Source organism: Leptopilina heterotoma, unplaced genomic scaffold (genome assembly GCF_015476425.1).
Source record: "Leptopilina heterotoma isolate Lh14 unplaced genomic scaffold, ASM1547642v1 Lhet_47, whole genome shotgun sequence".
NCBI lineage: Eukaryota > Metazoa > Arthropoda > Insecta > Hymenoptera > Figitidae > Leptopilina > Leptopilina heterotoma.
The window spans coordinates 3,204,937-3,222,731 of record NW_025111098.1 but is presented as its reverse complement, the minus strand read 5'-3'; the positions used below and the strand labels follow the sequence as shown (position 1 = coordinate 3,222,731).

General features: G+C 32.0%; 1 protein-coding gene across 1 annotated transcript; it reads left to right on the top strand.

Moving 5' to 3' along the window:
* The first annotated feature begins 764 nt into the window (after nt 1-764).
* Nucleotides 765-12,323, top strand: LOC122507504. The gene is made up of 7 exons (XM_043620253.1): nt 765-1,143; nt 1,243-1,371; nt 1,435-2,009; nt 2,234-3,143; nt 10,941-11,501; nt 12,026-12,097; nt 12,157-12,323. The coding sequence occupies exons 1-7, from the start codon at nt 765-767 to the stop codon at nt 12,321-12,323; spliced, it is 2,793 nt and encodes a 930-aa protein (XP_043476188.1).
* Nucleotides 12,324-17,795: the final 5,472 nt, after the last annotated feature.

Genomic DNA, 17,795 nt, shown 5'->3' with positions numbered 1-17,795 from the left:
TTATCAGAATCGTTTCATCGAATGTCGAAAACTAGGAAGACATTTGTGTATCCAAGTCTAGAGAAAAAAGCCAAAGAACTTTTAGAGAAAGAAAAAACCGACACATTCTTGTTCGGAAAGGACCTTTCATTACGCATAAAATCGGCCAAATCCATGGAAAAAGTTGGGTTGACGTTAAAACCACAACAACAAACAAAGAAATTTCCGGCGAAACCCTCGACTACGGGAAACTGGAGAGCACCGCCTGCTCGAAATCGACCGTTCTTTCAGGCGGGATACAAATCAAGAAACAACCAACGAGAACCGTACCACGGCAGGTACCAGAAGGAGAGAAGTCAGAATCCAGGCTATCGTCAGTTCAATCGTCAACCCAATCGTCAGGAACAGGACAATCGTCAACAGCCAGCGCAGAAATAATTGCGGTAGGTCGATTTGCAGGAAGACTAAAAAAATTTTTAAGCGCCTGGATCCAAATTACAAATGATAGAGTAGTTTTAAATTTTATAAAGGGTTATGAGATACCCTTCGATAATGTTCCAATTCAGGACAGTATACCTCACGAACCCGTGGTAAGTGGTATAGAAGAGATAAAATACTGCGATGCTATTAGTCGACTGGAAGATATAGGTGCCATCAAAAAATGTTCTCCATGTGCTGGTCAGTTTTTATCAAGTTATTTCTTAGTAGATAGATCTAACGGATCTACAAGGTTTGTTTTAAATTTAAAAAAACTAAACAAATTTATTACTACTGACCACTTTAAAATGGAGGACATTAGAACGGCAATAAAATTACTTTCAGAAGACTCGTTCATGGCGAGTATAGATCTTCGAGATGCTTTTAATTTAATATCAATTCAGGTTAGCAATAGAAAATTCTTAAGATTTTCCTGGAAGGGCCAATTATTTGAATTCACTTGTCTTCCGTTCGGGTTGTGTACTGCCCCATGGGTGTTTACGAAATTACTTAAACCGGTCGCAAATTTACTAAGAGAATCAGGCCTCATGTCAGTGGTTTACTTAGACGATTGGCTCTGCTTAGGCAAAACTTACAATTCATGTCAAATCAACGTTCAAAAGACTATTGAGATTCTCGTTAATTTAGGTTTCGTCATTAACTACGAAAAAAGTGATCTCACCCCTGGTAAAAAATGTCAATATTTAGGTTTCATTTTGGATTCATCAAAAATGACAATTGAACTTCCCGAAAAGAAAAAAGAAAAAATACTCGCAAAAATTAAAGAAATTAAAAATAAAGCAAGTTGTCGTATCAGGGATTTTGCGCAATTAGTTGGATCTCTAACTGCTGCATGTCCAGCAGTAGAGTACGGTTGGTTGCATACAAAGTCGTTTGAACGTCATAGATATCTGGGTTTGTTGAGAAGTCAGGGTAACTATGATCAAAAATTCGAAATAAGTAGTGCGTTGATTACAGAGTTTGACTGGTGGTTAAATACCATTCCTAAAACATCGAACCCTATCAGATCTGGAAATTACAAATTCGAAATTTTTTCAGACGCCTCAGGATCAGGTTGGGGAGCGTTTTGTAAAAACGAACTTACTCATGGGTTTTGGACAGATCTAGAAAGAAAAGAGCATATTAACTACTTAGAGTTGTTAGCGGCCTATCTCGGCCTTAAATGTTTCGCGAAAAACCTAAGAGATTGCGAGATACTGTTGAGAATTGACAACACAACAGCTATCTCTTATATAAACCGAATGGGCGGAGTCCAATTCCCAAAGCTTAACGAAATAACGCGAAAAATTTGGTCTTGGTGCGCACAGCGAAAATTATGGCTGTTTGCGTCATATATCGCGTCGAAAGATAACATCGAGGCCGATCGGGGTTCGCGTATTAGAAACATCGATACAGAATGGGAATTATCAGACATAGCTTATTCGCAGGTAGTTAAATCTTTCGGAGCTCCAAATCTAGACCTTTTCGCATCAAGATGTAATGCCAAGTGTGAAAAATACTGCTCATGGCATCGAGACCCTGAAGCATTCGTGGTAGATGCATTTACATTAAACTGGAAAGATTTCTATTTCTATGCGTTTCCTCCATTCTCGATGATTCTCAAAGTAGTGCGAAAAATTATAGCGGACCAGGCGCAAGGAATTTTAGTATTTCCAAAATGGTTTTCACAACCGTGGTACCCATTGCTGGTGCCCCTATTTATTGAACCACCAATATTATTTCAACCGTCAAATGATTTGTTATTGTCTCCATGCAGGTCTCTTCAACATCCGCTGTCCAGGTCTCTAACACTGATGGTAGCGAAAGTATCAGGGAAGCCTTTCGAAGGAAAAACATTCCGGCACAGACAATAAATATCTTGATAGCATCGTTAGCAGAATCTACCATCAAACAATATTCTGTGGCCATCAAGCAATGGTTGTCATTTTGTATTAAGAACGGAATAAATGCTTACGAAGCAAGTGAAAATCAGGCATTGGAATGGTTGACGGAACGTTTTCACGATGGGGCATCCTATGGTAGTCTCAACAACTGCCGAGCAATATTAGGGTTGTTAATCGGTGAAAACGTTTCACAAGGGACAACTGTGTCACGGTTCTTTCGCGGAGTCTTTCGAATGAGACCTACTAAACCTCGTTATGAAGAAACCTGGGACGTTTCCCCAGTTTTAAAAACAATTGCCGAATTGTATCCATTAAATTCACTATCATTACCTCAACTTACTTCTCGTTTAACCATTCTATTAGCATTGGCAACCGCACATAGGATGCAAACATTAGCACTAATAAAATTAGAAAATATAACCGAAAACGAGAACGGTTTCTCGATAAGAATCGATAGTTTAATAAAAACGTCGCGTCCTGGAGTACGACAACCACTTCTTTTGCTACCAAGGTTTTCAGAAAAACCTAAATTATGCGTCGCAAGCACACTGGAAGCATATCTTGAAAAAACGAAGCATCTTCGAGGCAACATCGCTAATCTACTACTAACCACTAGGAATCCTTACAAACCAGCTAATCCACAAACCATTTCGAGATGGATTAGAGCCTTCTTAGTAAATAGTGGTATTAACAGTAAATTTAAAGCCTACAGTACGAGACATGCTTCGACCTCGGCCGCGCTTAAAAAAGGCGTCGATTTAAGCATTATAAAAAGCACAGCAGGTTGGTCGAAAGAATCCCTAACTTTTGCCAAATTTTATAATAGGCCAATTGTCGAAACAGAAAACAATTTTGCAGAAGCAGTTTTATTGTCTTAGTAAACAAATGTAGTATTTCTTTTTCATTATACTAATTAACATTAATAATTAAAATATTAATCTGTCTATTTCTATATCGTTCGAGAAAAGCATATTATCTTTGTATTTACAACTTGTGTAAATAAACAAATTTATAAACAAAAATAAACATATAACTCTTAACATCTACATAGTTATATCTCGAAAACGAAACTCGGAATATAATTGATCGATTAAACGAACTTACCTGTTGTGAAGTTCAATCGCAATTATATGAAGAGTTTCGTTGAGAGATAATCCCACCCGTAAATTATTGCTAATACTATAACAAATAATACTTACCCACCCAAATTTAAGCATTGTTAAAATTAAACTTTAAACTATATATAGCGGCTAACGAGACAAGGAACACGGAAGCCTTGGACCGAACCATTCTTTATTTTTTAGCTGAAGATCGTGGCGGTAACGTGCGTGAACTAGCGGTACTACATAGTTATATCTCTCAACGAAACTCTTCATATAATTGCGATTGAACTTCACAACAGGTAAGTTCGTTTAATCGATCAATTCACCTCGACTGTGGAAAATGGCTGGACGTATCGTGATCGACATCTCATTTAAAAAGAAAAAAATATTTTCAGTCGGGATTTTTTGGAAAATATAGAAAAATATTATTGACACGCGCACGCGCTGCTCTCGGAAATTTTGCGAAATTTTTATAAATAATTATTGAAAAAAATGTTTAAACATTAAAAAAGGGGTTATGAACGGTTTGGTATTGACTTCTCATTTTGAGAGAATCAAATATTTTGGGTTCATATTTGGAGGGATGATAGATCCTGGAATTTCACTCACTGAGACGCGTCTCTCTCCGTTTTTGCAATAATTTTGCGAGGAAATTATGTCAGTGGAGTAATTTGAGATTGAGAATTAAATTTCGTTAGTTCAAGTCGCGACCACTTCCGAGAATTGACGCCACCTCCTTGACCACTGACACATAGATCCACTTGTCTGTGTGCTCACCGTCATATTGTCTCACTTTCGCCAAAATTAAAACTTTTTAACTTTCTTTTTCAATATATTTTTCAAAAATTACCTGCAAATTTCGAGAATATTCTTTATCAGAACGCTTCCCCCTAATTATCCTGATAAATCCTATAACGAGATATCAGAAAATAACGCGTTTAAAGATTTGATAATAAAATATTATTTTCCATATTATTATTATTATTAATAATTATAATATAAATTATTTCAATTTGTAGTAATAATTTATAATTATTATCAAATTATCGTAATTAATATTATTATTATCACTTATTAATTTTGTTATTACAACAAGAAATTCAAAAGAGCAATAATAAAAACAGTAACAAAATTTGATAACTAAAAAAGTTTCAATAAAATAAATAAATATATAAATATGTTTGAAAAAAGAAAAGTTTTTTTTAATTGAATCTGAAAAAGTAATTGAAACGAATGTTAGTTTCGCGCCTTTTTACAAGTGCTTTAAACGCAACAGTGTTGCCAAGTCGCGACCGCATGCTTTCCTTGCACCAGTAAATTCAATGGAAAATCACTTGAGTTTCGACTATCAAAATACAATAATTAAAAAATGAGCATCGTTACCTACACTGAAATTTGTTTAATATTATTTCTTTTATTTATCCCTACAACATACTAGTTTTTGAGAAATATTTATCGAGTAGTTTTCTAGATATTAATAAAAATGTGTCACTTTTCTAAGTTCAGCATATGATTCCTATGTTAAATGTTAAAACTTTGAAGCAAAATATCTCAAGTTTTAGCATCGCAAGGAGTATTGAGTTTTTTTATCACACATAAAGCATATAAAAAGGAGCATTTTCCCAGAGTTTCAAAAAATTCTATCGAAAATCGATTTGCCGGAGAAATACCTTAAACATAGTAGGGCTGAAATTCAAAAAAGTTATCGTGAGCGGCAAAAATTAAAACGTAAAATTGATCATGCAAATTATTCAGAGGAAGCACACACTTCCATTTCTTTACCGAGAATAGTAAATAAAATAAATGAAGGGAATACTGCATCAACAACAGTTAAACAAAGTAGGGCTGAAATTCAAAAAAAATCGGGCAAGTGCGAGTTGCACTCGCATTAAGATCGAGGGTTCCGTACACCAAAATAAAACTCATTTTTTATAAAAAAAATATATATAAGAAATATAATTCATTAATATTAACATATATAAACCTATTGAGCTGAAAGTCGGTACACATATGTATTTTTATTACATATAGATTAAAAAAAAACTATAACTATAATCCACATTAATATTAACATATATAAACATATTGAGCTGAAATTCGGTACACATATGTATTTTTATTACATATAGATTAAAAAAACTATAACTATAATCCACATTGAATTCTTATGTTTTATTTACAAATAACAAAAAAAAATATTTTTTTACCTTAATCTTCACTTAAAAATGAAGATCCCTACCGAATTTCAGCTCATCAAATTAAGATTCCTAAAAGTTCAAAAGGGGGAGAGAAAAGTATCATTTTTTGCAATTTTTTCGTAAAAATTAAATTTCTTTCCCTCCTAGTTCGCAAATATGTCCGTCAATCGAGTTCGCTATATTTTTCCTGTAATCTGCAATTTAAACTGAACATCCCTACCGAATTTCAGCTAATCAAATTAAGATTTGTAAAAGTTAAAGGTGGAGGACAGGGTAATTTTTTCAATTTTTTCAAAAAAATTCAATTTCTTTCCTTCCTAGTTCGCAAATATGTCCGTCAATCGAGTTCGCTATATTTTTCATGTAATCTGCATCTGAAACTGAAGATCTCTACCGAATTTCAGCTCACTAGGTTGAGATTTGTAAAAGTTAACCGCAGGAACAGGGTCATTTTTTGTAATTTTTTCAAAAAAATTGAATTTCTTTCCCTCCTAGTTCGCAAATATGTCCGTCAATCGAGATCGCTATATTTTTCCTGTAATCTACACTTGAAACTTAAGATCCCTACCGAATTTTAGCTCATAATGTTGAGATTTGTAAAAGTTAAGGGGGAGGACAGGGTCATTTTTAGCATTTTTCTCGAGAAAATTGAATTTCTTTCCCTCCTATTTTGCAAATATGTTTGTCAATCGGGTTCGCTATATTTTTCCTGTAATCTACACTTGAAACTTAAGATCCCTACCGAATTTTAGCTCATAATGTTGAGATTTGTAAAAGTTAAGGGGGAGGACAGGGTCATTTTTAGCATTTTTTTCGAGAAAATTGAATTTCTTTCCCTCCTATTTTGCAAATATGTTTGTCAATCGGGTTCGCTATATTTTTCCTGTAATCTACACTTAAAACTGAAGATCCCTACCGAAATTCAACTCACCAGGTTGAGATTTGTAAAAGTTAAGGGGGGGGGGGGACAGGGTCATTTTTTGCAATTTTTTCAAAAAAATTCAATTTCTTTCCCTTCTAGTTCCCAAATATCTCCACCAATCAGGTTCGCTATATTTTTCCTGTAATCTACACTTAAAACTGAAGATCCCTACCGAATTTCAGCTCACTAGGTTGAGATTTGTAAAAGTTAAGGGGGGACAGGGTCATTTTTAGCATTTTTTTCGAAAAATAGAATTTCTTTCCCTCCTATTTTGCAAATATGTTTGTCAATCGGGTTCGCTATATTTTTCCTGTAATATACACTTAAAACTGAAGATCCCTACCGAATTTCAACTCACCAGGTTGAGATTTGTAGAAGTTAAGGGGGGGGACAGGGTCATTTTTTGCAATTTTTTCAAAAAAATTCAATTTCTTTCCCTTCTAGTTCCCAAATATCTCCACCAATCAGGTTCGCTATATTTTTCCTGTAATCTGCACTTAAAACTGAAAATTCCTACCGAATTTCAGCTCACTAGGTTGAGATTTGTAAAAGTTAAGGGGGGGGATAGCCCATTTTGCGTAGCTGGGACGGACACACGAGTGATTTCATAAGGGTTCCGTCAGTACACCTATGGTGTACGGAACCCTAAAAATTGGACAAGTGCGAGTTGTACTCGCACTGCAATGGCGGGTTCCGTACACAAATATTAAAACAATACTTGCAACATTTATCGGTAATTGGTAGAATCAAAATAAACAATTAAAAAAATATATTAAAATCATTTGATAAAAACAATAACTAAAAAAATTAAAGTATTGTATATATCTAATATTGTAAACAATAATAAGCAGAGGGACAAAATTTTCAAAATTATACCCTCTGACCAAAAGGATATCCAAGGGATATCCTAGAGATATCTCGCGGGATATTGAGATATCCCTGGGATATTTGTGACATCTCAGAAATATCCCTGGGATATCCAAATTTCCATCCCATGGGAGACTCGCGCGGGATATCCAAATATTCTCCACACGGGATATGCTACGTAAGAAATAGTAATATGTTGAAAAATAATTAGAGCTTTAAAGAGTTGAAAAACCATTATTAAATTATAACTAGAATGAGAAAAAAATTATTTAAAAAAAAAAAGATTATTTAACTAATATCAAAGTTATTTGTTTGTGATTTAATAAACATTAGTTGAATTCAATAAAATGTCTTTTTAACGCTAAACATTTATTGTGTGTTAGTTTAAACTAATTTTGGTCAATTCATTTTGTCTATTACTGATTAATATTTATTGGTTAAAGATATTTACAAGAAACTAAAAAAATGTGAAAGTTAAACATATTAAACAGCAATACTTTTAATCACACACTGCAAAACACACGCTTCTGATCTAATGACGCGACGCCATGGTCGCCATGACACTCAACAGCTGGGAAGGTCGACGCCTGCGCGTGTAAGATTATATGAGTACATACATATAAAATTTTATTTATTTCTTGTTTAAAGGAAAAAATATACTGGATTTTCAGTAATTAATCTAGTAATTCATGCATTATTTGTTTAGAATGTAGTTAGAATAAATATTTGAATAATTTAATATATTATCTACCAAAAAAAAGTAACTGAAAAATCGTACACTTTAAGCTGAGTTTATAAATATATTTATTTTCCACTTTCGTTAATTTCATGCAACAAATATATAAACAAACTTTTTCTAATTTAAATGCGTTAAATATAATTTCACAGCTCTTTGACACACACTCTTTGACACTTGGAACGATTGCATTTCGTTTCCTGCGCATGCGCTGACATATCCCACACGGGATGACCCACGAAAGAAAACTTTGCATATCCCGTGGATATCCCAGGGACCTCCTAGGGATATCCAGTGGATGTCCTTGAGATATCCAAATTTCCGTCCCGTGAGATATCTCATGAGATATCCTAGGGATATCACGGGATGGAAATGGGATAATCGCGGGATATCCCGTGCTGTGAGGGTAGTTCCTCTGCTTATTATTGTTTACAATATTAGATATACAATACTTTAATTTTTTTTAGTTATTTTTTTTATCAAATGATTTTAATATATTTTTTTAATTGTTTATTTTAATTCTACCAATTACCGATAAATGTTGCAAGTATTATTTTAATATTTGTGTACGGAACCCGCCATTGCAGTGCGAGTACAACTCGCACTTGTCCAATTTTTTTTTATTTTTAGTTAAGAAATTTAAGTCAGAAAACAATCTCTCATTTATTCTCTTAAAATTTCACTCTACCTTAAAATATTTAATGCCACGTGTTTAAACTAAAAAAAATTTAAAAAAATTTTTTTTTTTATTTTTTTTCAAAAAGTTTTTTAAATTAATTTTTTGTCGTCAGACTGTAATAATACACTAGGATCTTAATTTTCAGCTCATAAGGTCAAATAATGTAAAAGTTAGAAAAAATTTTTTTTTTTTAATTTTTTAGTTTTTCCTTGACAACGCTATGGCCATCATTACATATCAAGTTCTCTATATTTTTCCTGTAATATTCGAGTAAAAATACACCAGCATGCAAAATTTCAGCTCTCCATGTCGAATAGTTTAGAAGTTAAGGGGGGGGAATGGTCACTTTTTATGCATTTTTGGCCAAAAATCTTGTTATTTCCTTGACAACGCTATGCCCATCACGTCCAATCACATTCGCTATATTTTTCCTGTAATCTACGAGTGAAAATACATATCTGAACCAAATTTGAGCTCTTTAGGTCAAATAGTTTAGCCGCTAGGGGGGGACACGATTTGGCTACGGACACAAGAGTCTCACCAATAGGGTTCCGCCGTCACACCGTAGGTGTACGGAACCCTAAAAATTATCGTGAGAGGCAAAAATTAAAATGGAAAATTGATAGTGCAAATTATTTAGAAGAAGCACACACTTCCATTTCTTTTCCGAGAGAAATAAATAAAATAAATGAAAGAAATATTGCATCAACAACACTTAAACAAAGCAGGGCTGAAATTCAAAAAAATTATCGTAAGAGGCAAAAATTAAAACGTAAAATTGATAATGAAAATTATTCAGAGGCAGCATACACATCCATTTCTTTCCCGAGAATAATAAATGAAATAAATGAAGGAAATATTGCAAAACTAATCGTACAATTTTCAAAGTTTTAATGAAGTTGCTGCAATTTTTATTACAAACTCTGAAGAAGAAATACCAGAATCTTATGTAACGGTTTATAATAAATCTACAAAGGAATTGAAATTGGTTAGTAATTTAGATCCGAATGTTGAACCATGGATTTATCCCATTTTTTATCCACTTGGAAATAAGGGTTATAATATTAATATGATTCGTAGTAATAGTGATTACAGAAGTAGAAATCATACTATTTCTAGGTCTGCCTACATTAAATACAAAATTGCTGTAAGAAATAAAGCATTTAATCAATTTTGATATGATGGTAGATTGTTTCAACAGTGGGTGATTGACAATTATGTAAAAATGGGAAAAGCTAGATTAAGATTTTGTGCAAATAATCAAGCTCAATTGAGAAGTGAAACATATTAAGGACTGATGGATTATTTACACAATCATGAGTTGGAAAATGATGTACACGTGGGAAAAACGCTTATATTGCCTTCTACTTTTATAGGATCACCTCGCAATATGATGCAACAATGTCAGGATTCGATGGCTATTCTTGCTCGTCATAGTAGACCAGATTTATTTATCACAATGTCGTGTAATCAAAATTGGAAAGAGATACATGAAAATTTATGCCCCTATCAAACTGCTGCTGATAGAGCTGATATAGTAACTAGGGTTTTCGCATTAAAAGTTAAACATCTACTTAAACTTATTGTTGATAATAAATTATTTGGAGAAGTCAAATCTTATGTTTATGTTATTGAATTTCAAAAGCGAGGATTGCCACAAATTCATTTGTTAGTTATATTGAAAGAAAGTTCTAAAATATTAACAGTTGAAAGGGTTGATCGTTATATTTCTGCAGAAATTCCTGATGAAAATATAAATCCTATTTTACAAAAAATAATAATGCAAAATAATATTCACAGACCTTGTGGAGATTGGTGTTTAATTGATGGGAAATGTTCAGAATAATTTCAAAGAAGTTACCAAGAAGAAAATACAGTTGAAGGAAATTGCTATGTTCATTGTCCTCGAAGAAATAATAATAAAGCGTATGAACGACCAAATGGATTTAATGTTGATAATTCTAATGTTGTACTGTATTGCCCTAAACTTTCAGAAATATTTAATTGCCATATTAATGTAGAAATGGTTTAGAGTATCAAGTCTGTTAAATATTTATATGAATATATTCTCAAAGGGCATGATGCTGCATCTATTGTTATCACAAATGCGAATGGTGAGGTAACTGGTAATCATAATGAAATACATCATTATGAAGAAAATAGATATGTTGGTCCAGTTGAGGCAGTTTGGAGAATTCTAAGTAAACCTTTAGGGAAAAAGAGTCATAGCGTTAATCGCTTACCCATACATTTGCCAAATGAACAGAATGTTATTATTCGAGAAGAAAAAGATAGTACCGGCATTTCTTTCGATTTAAATGAAAATACAAAACTTCTGGATTTTTTCAAACTTAACCAACGAGATAGTAATGCTGAAAAGTATTATTATTCAGAAATACCAGAGCAATATACATGGGTAACAAAATCTTTTGAATGGAAACAAAGAATTGGTAAAGAAAAAGTATTAGGAAGAATGTATTCAGTTAATCTACATGAATTGGAGTTATTTCACCTTAAATTATTGTTGCTCACAGTAAAAGGAGCATTTTCTTTTGAAAGTTTAAGAACAGTTAATGGAGTTGTTCATAAATCTTTTACAACTGCTTGTTTGGCATTAGGACTTGTAGAAGATGATAGTGAGTAGATTAGGACAATGGAAGAAGCTGCAGTATGAATGATGCCTCATTCACTTCGCCAATTATTCACAATAATTTTAATTCATTGTCATCCTGTACATCCGGATAAACTATGGGAACAATTTAAGCGTCAAATGTCAGAAGATTATTAAAAAATTAACGACATTGAAGCTGAACAAAGGGCTTATAGAAATATTAAAACAATGTTATTTAACAAAGAGTATAATTTAACTGACTTTCAGGGATTATTAGATATATAAAAGATGTAATTTTTACTGAACAAGTTAATGGTATAAATATTGCAGAACTTATTTACATAGGAGAACAAAATTATGCGACATTAAATGTAAAATAAAAACTTGTAGTTGATTATGTACTTGATGCCCTAAAGGATTCTTCTATTGATGGTTCTAAGTGCTTATATGTTGATGGTTGTGGAGGATCTTGAAAAACATTTTTATACATTACGCCATGGCATTTATTAAAAAGTAAAGGAATAAATGTTTGCAACATGGCATTTACAGGTATAGCTGCGACTCTGCTTCCTAATGGAAAAACTGTTCATAAAGTTTTAGGTTTACCCGTTCCATTATACAGTGATTTATCTTCAAACATTAAAGTTAAATCTAAAGAAGGCCTTTTTCAAAAAATATAGATGTTAATATTTGGGATAAAGCACCAATGGCTTCAAAATATGCTTTAGAAATTATGGATTATCTATTAAGGGATATAATGAATTCCAACGAACCTTTTGGTGGTAAAATTGCAATTCTAGGCGGCGATTTTCGGCAAATTTTACCAATTAAAGAACAAGGGGCCTAGATCAGAAATAGTAAACTTATCAATAAAAATATTAAACTATGGAAATATTTTAAAACATACACATTAACAGATAATATAAGAGCTTTACCACAAGAAACGGAATTTGTAGATTTTTTACTTAAAGTTGGCAATGGTGAATTAAATGATGCAGATGATGATGTTATATTACTAAAACATATTATTCAAAAAGGGAATAGGTACACTACCGTCCACGAGTATCAGGACGATTACATTTGACTCTATGAAAAAACATGCCATCACTTTTTCAATCATATCTCGTAAATAAAAGGATATACAAAAAAAACTTAAATACGGTTGAAAAGCTGATTAAGTTTTGCGTAAAATAAGCCGTCTTTGAAGTCATTTCATTAACTATTTTTTGAGTTGTAGAGTGAGAAAGAAATACAAAAAAATTATTAAATTTTCTTATTTTTGGCTCTTTACTTCAACTTTTTCAAAAATCTAGAAAAATTTAGATAACATTTTTCTGAAAACTAAGAAATCTTCGTTAGAATTTCAGTTTTAAAATATGCCTTTCAAAATTAAAAATGGTTATTCTGTCTTCTATATGTATATAGGCAGTGGAATCGTAGTGGAAGGTGGAGGGGCTGAATTTCTAACCAACAAGTGTAAACAAACAGCAAGCTCAAATTATGCTAATGTTCATTTGAAAATAATTCAAAATTGTGTAAGTAAATATTATTTTTAACGTTTGTAAGTAAAAAAGAGACTCAAAATCTATAGAGTGATATTAATTACTCGAAATTAATTTTTTGGGAGCTAAGGCATGTTTTCTCGTAGAGCGTCACATATATCATTAAAAATGTCAAGCCGTGTTTCGACCATCGGTGCATTGGAATTTAACTGTGACGACTCGATTCTAGCATCGCGTGGCTGCGAATGGGAGAGAAAACAGGAACGGATTTATGCTGGGAAATAATAAATTATGATGTTTCACGAGTAATATAAAGAAACTCGAAAGTTCATCGTTCCCCCACATGAATTCGTCTCTGCTTTCTCTCTCATTCGCTGCTACGCGAAGCCAGAGTCGATTCGTCACAGTTGAATTTCAATGCACCAATCGGTCGAAACACGGCTTCACATTTTTAATGATATATCGCAGACGGATTAACCTTTTTTAATTTTAAACAGGGGAAGTGCGCCGGTTGTGGGCACCCCTACGTAAACTTCGACGGCAAGCAGACTTTACTGATCTAAGTATTGCAAGTCGTGTTCGTTGACAATACGGACTTTTCGTATTGATAACGAAACAAATATATGCATTTGTGTAATAGCTGTAAGCATAATAAAGAAAATTTGCATTAAATAAATAAAAAAGTAATTTTGTATTGTTTTCGAAGAGCAACATATGGGTGTAGATTCGTTCAGAAACGAAGGGGTTTTTTTTCGCAGTGTTGTCATTATATTTTGTGATTTACCTTCGTGTTTAACCAAAATCCTGCATCACAAAATTTGTTGGTCTTTTTAAAAAATGACTGTCATTCCCGGTTGTGGGCACCTTTATGTTAAGGAGGCTCTACCATCTGACAATGATGAGGACTACTGTCTCATCTATCTAAACTTTCTGCTAAGGAAAGTGACAGCCGCAAACTCCATTAAATGCGATAAATATAGTCGTTCAGTGCATTAGAAGTGCGTTATGGTATGCGTACTAGCTACTTCACATGCAAGCATTATGCTTTTGTTAGCGATGAGCATAGTGTGAAAACGTGTCATCATTGTTGTTCTTTATCCCGGCAAATTCTCTTAAAATAAAGAAACTTTCATTTCATCTTTATTTTTGTTGGTTTCCTTTAACCCATTTAGTCCCAAATGTCCGTTTTTTAGTACAAGTTTGAGCTTCCCGTTCTACGAGTTCCGGGTTTGAAAAAAATCGGGACAAAGGTTTTCTTATGGATTTGAGTGTCCTCTTTCAGAATCTGAAAAAAAATTTCGATTTCGACTTAATGATAAAAAGTTATAATTGTTTAAACAAAAAAATAGCCGTTTTTTTAGTGTTTTTTTTTTCTTTAAAAGCAGATTATTTAATTGAAATCGGCTTGGGAAAAATCGGGGACATCAAAATATCGCGTCCAAAATGTTGGGACTATCAAATAGTCATATTGCCAAAAACAATTTTTTTCAAATTTCAAAATGGCGCCTCAAAAATGGCCGCCAAAATATGAAAATTTGGAAAAATAATTAAAAAAAATTTTTACACTACATTTTTTTTACTTTTATGCTTCATTCAAATAAAATAATGCTGCTTCAACAAAAAATATTGTTATTTGATGTTATTTAACAATATTATAAACAATTTTTATAAACAATTTGAAAACTATGGGCCAAAGTGGAAGCAAAAAATTTATTTTCATCAATTCTCTTTTTGGGGGAGGTAAAAATGGATATTGAAAGTAAAAAACTTAATTCAAAATTATTTTGCAATGTTTAAGAATGTTATAAACAATTTTTATAAACAATTTTGCAAAACATGAAATAGAATGGTAGAAAAAAATTATTTTTTTTTTTTATTATGCTCTGGTAATCAAAATGTTGCTTAAGGTTTAAACTTTAATTTAACATTATTTAGCAATATTTAGAAATGTTATAAACAATTTTTATAAACAATTTTCATAGAAAAAGAAGTTTAGAGTGAAAAGAAATTTTTTTTTCACTATTTACTTGGGTTATCATTAGAATAGATATTTAAAAAACAAATCTTTGTCTGTAATTATTTAAGATTTTTTTACAATGTTATAAACAATTTTTATAAAAAAAAATGTTCAGAGTGGAAAAAATCTTTTTTTCTTCACTACTAACTTTCTTTTGTCATTAAAAGTGGAAACTGAAGTATCTACCGTTTATAAAAAATTTGTAAACAATATATAAAAATGCTGTAAACAATTCTTATAAACAATTTGCTAAATATGAAGTACCATCGTGGAAAAAAAGCATTTTTTTATTATTAAATACCTTCTTGTAATCAAATTCTTTGTTATAGATATAAACTTTCATTTAACATTATTTAGCACTTTTTAAAAATGTTATAAACAATTTTTATAAACAATTTTCATAGAAAAATCAGTTCAGGGTGGGAAAAAAATTTTGATTTTCTTTATTTGTTTGTTTGTCATTAGAATAGATATGTTAAAGATAAACCTTTGTCTGAAATTATTTAAAAAAATTTATTAATGTTATAAACAATTTTTAAAAACAAATTTTTATAAAAAAAGTTATTTAGAGATGAAACAAATTTTTTCTTTACCACTAACTTATTCTAACATTAAAATGGAAACTGATGTTTCAACCGTTTATCCAAAATTTATAAACAATTTTTAAAAATTATATTTTTCATAAATGTTTTAAACATTTTTTTATAAATAAATTGAAAAGAAGAAGTTCTTTAGTGGTTTAAAATATCTCTTTTGCAAGACATTCACTACTTAAAGGTGTACGTTTTTAGAATTATCACTTTTTGTTTGTTACGTTCGATTTTAATTATTTTTTTAGTTTATCTTTGATCGATTTTTCCCTCTTTTTTGAAAATATGTATGACAGAAGGATACAGCCTCATTTTTAGTGCTTTTATGGAAATTTATGGGAACTATGGTTTGTGCGCATGTGTGAAATCTCTTACTACACATGAGCAGTTAGCAGGGTTCCCATCACTATACTGATCCCACCACTGCACAGTTCCATACTGACTTACTCTTAACATTTCTACTTTTTATGTCTTAGCGTTTTCGATAGTCTTGAATTTTTTTAAGTTAATTATTTTCTATACTGTTAGGTAACATTGGATTTGTTGTTATTTTTTTTTCATATTATTATATTACACTTCTGCATGTTATAGTATTTGAGATAAGTATTAATTTGAATTATTTATTTAAAATGCCGAAAAGAAAAAGGTCAACTGGGACGTCGTTACACTCTGACTTGGAAGTTATTGAAAATGATAGTTATACTGATGTTTTGATCAATTTAGATCAATTAGAAGAGAGTGAGTCAGATTGCAACTCTAATGAAAGTGATAGTTCTGGGTACGATACTGATGAAGATTCGATTAATACGATAGATTTTCCTACAACTTTTGCCAAAATTTCCGAAAATTATACATCTAATCAAAAAAAGTTAGAGCCTAATCATCAGTATGTATGGGTAAATAATGAAAAAAAAATCCTCTTTTGAGCCTGAAAATGTCTGCTTACTTACTGAAAGGCAAAAAGAAAAAATTCGAAACAGTTCTGAAACGGAAATGTTTGAACTATTTTTTTCTCAGGAATTAAAGCTGTATATAATTGAGGCTACAAAAAGTAATGGTTTATCTATTACCCTTCACGATTTGGAAACTTTTTTAGGAATAATAATTCTATCTATTTTCAATCAAAGATCATCTTATAAAGATTATTGGTCCAAAAATTTTTTGCTGCGGAACGAACAGGTACGCAACGCTATGTCGCGTGGAATGTTTCAAAAAATAAAATGGCGAATAAAGTTGTCCAAGCATTCAACAAACGATTCTCAAGACAAAGCATGGAGAGTACGTCCAGTGTTAGAAATTTTTAGAAAAAATATATCGCAGTTCGGTTTTTTTTCAACTGCGCTGGCTATAGATGAGATGATGGTAAAATTTTTTGGGAGAACAAGTTTAAAACAATTTATTAGAGGAAAGCCAGTAAGATTTGGGGTAAAGATGTGGGGAATCTGCTGTCCTTGGACACGACTTCCTTGGGAAGTCGTGTCGTTTTACAAATGGTTTTTAAGTTGCTTTCTTCCACTATTCCGATGAAATTACAAAAGTATCATTTATATTTTGATAATTTCTTTACTAATCCGGACCTGTTAGTCCACTTGAAAAAGCTTGGTCTACAAGCAACGGGAACAGTAAGAAATAATCGGGTAAATGTACAAAATTCGCTGAATAAAAACGCTGCAAGAGGCACTTATGTTGTACAACACGAAAGGAATAGTAGAATGAATTACATAACAGTTATGGATTCCAAACAAGTATCCATACTGTCTACGATGTCTGGTGTTACACCAATAGAAAAAGTAAAACGCTATTCTGCAAATGAAAATGAAAGAATTGAAATTGACTTCCCCAGAAGCTTTTTGTATTATAACAAATTTATGGGAGGAGTCGATTTACACGATGCATTTTGCAGTAAATTGTTGCCTCCTATAAGAGCAAAAAAATGGACATGGTCCATTCTTATGCGAATTGTGCAATCGTCACTGAGTAACGCAACTGTGCTTCGAAACCTCGCTTCATATGATAAAAAAGTAAGCACCAAACATGTTGCCTTATCCGTTTGTAATGCATATTTGAAAAAAAGAAAAACGAAAGATTATTCATTACACACAGCGACGATAAAAAAATTAAAAAGAAACTGCGAAAATCAGAAGTGTGGTTCTCGAACGCAAAAATTTTGCATTGATTGCAATCAATATCAATGTAAAGCGTGTTTTAAA

Coding starts and splice junctions, on each gene's coding strand:
- LOC122507504 (XM_043620253.1), top strand. CDS start 765: ATGGAGGACATTAGAACGGCAATAAAATTACTTTCAGAAGACTCGTTC. Junction 3,144..10,940: donor CATTATAAAAAGCACAGCAG/GTTGGTCGAAAG, acceptor ATATTCTCAAAG/GGCATGATGCTGCATCTATT. Junction 12,098..12,156: donor TTTACCCGTTCCATTATACA/GTGATTTATCTT, acceptor CAAAAAATATAG/ATGTTAATATTTGGGATAAA.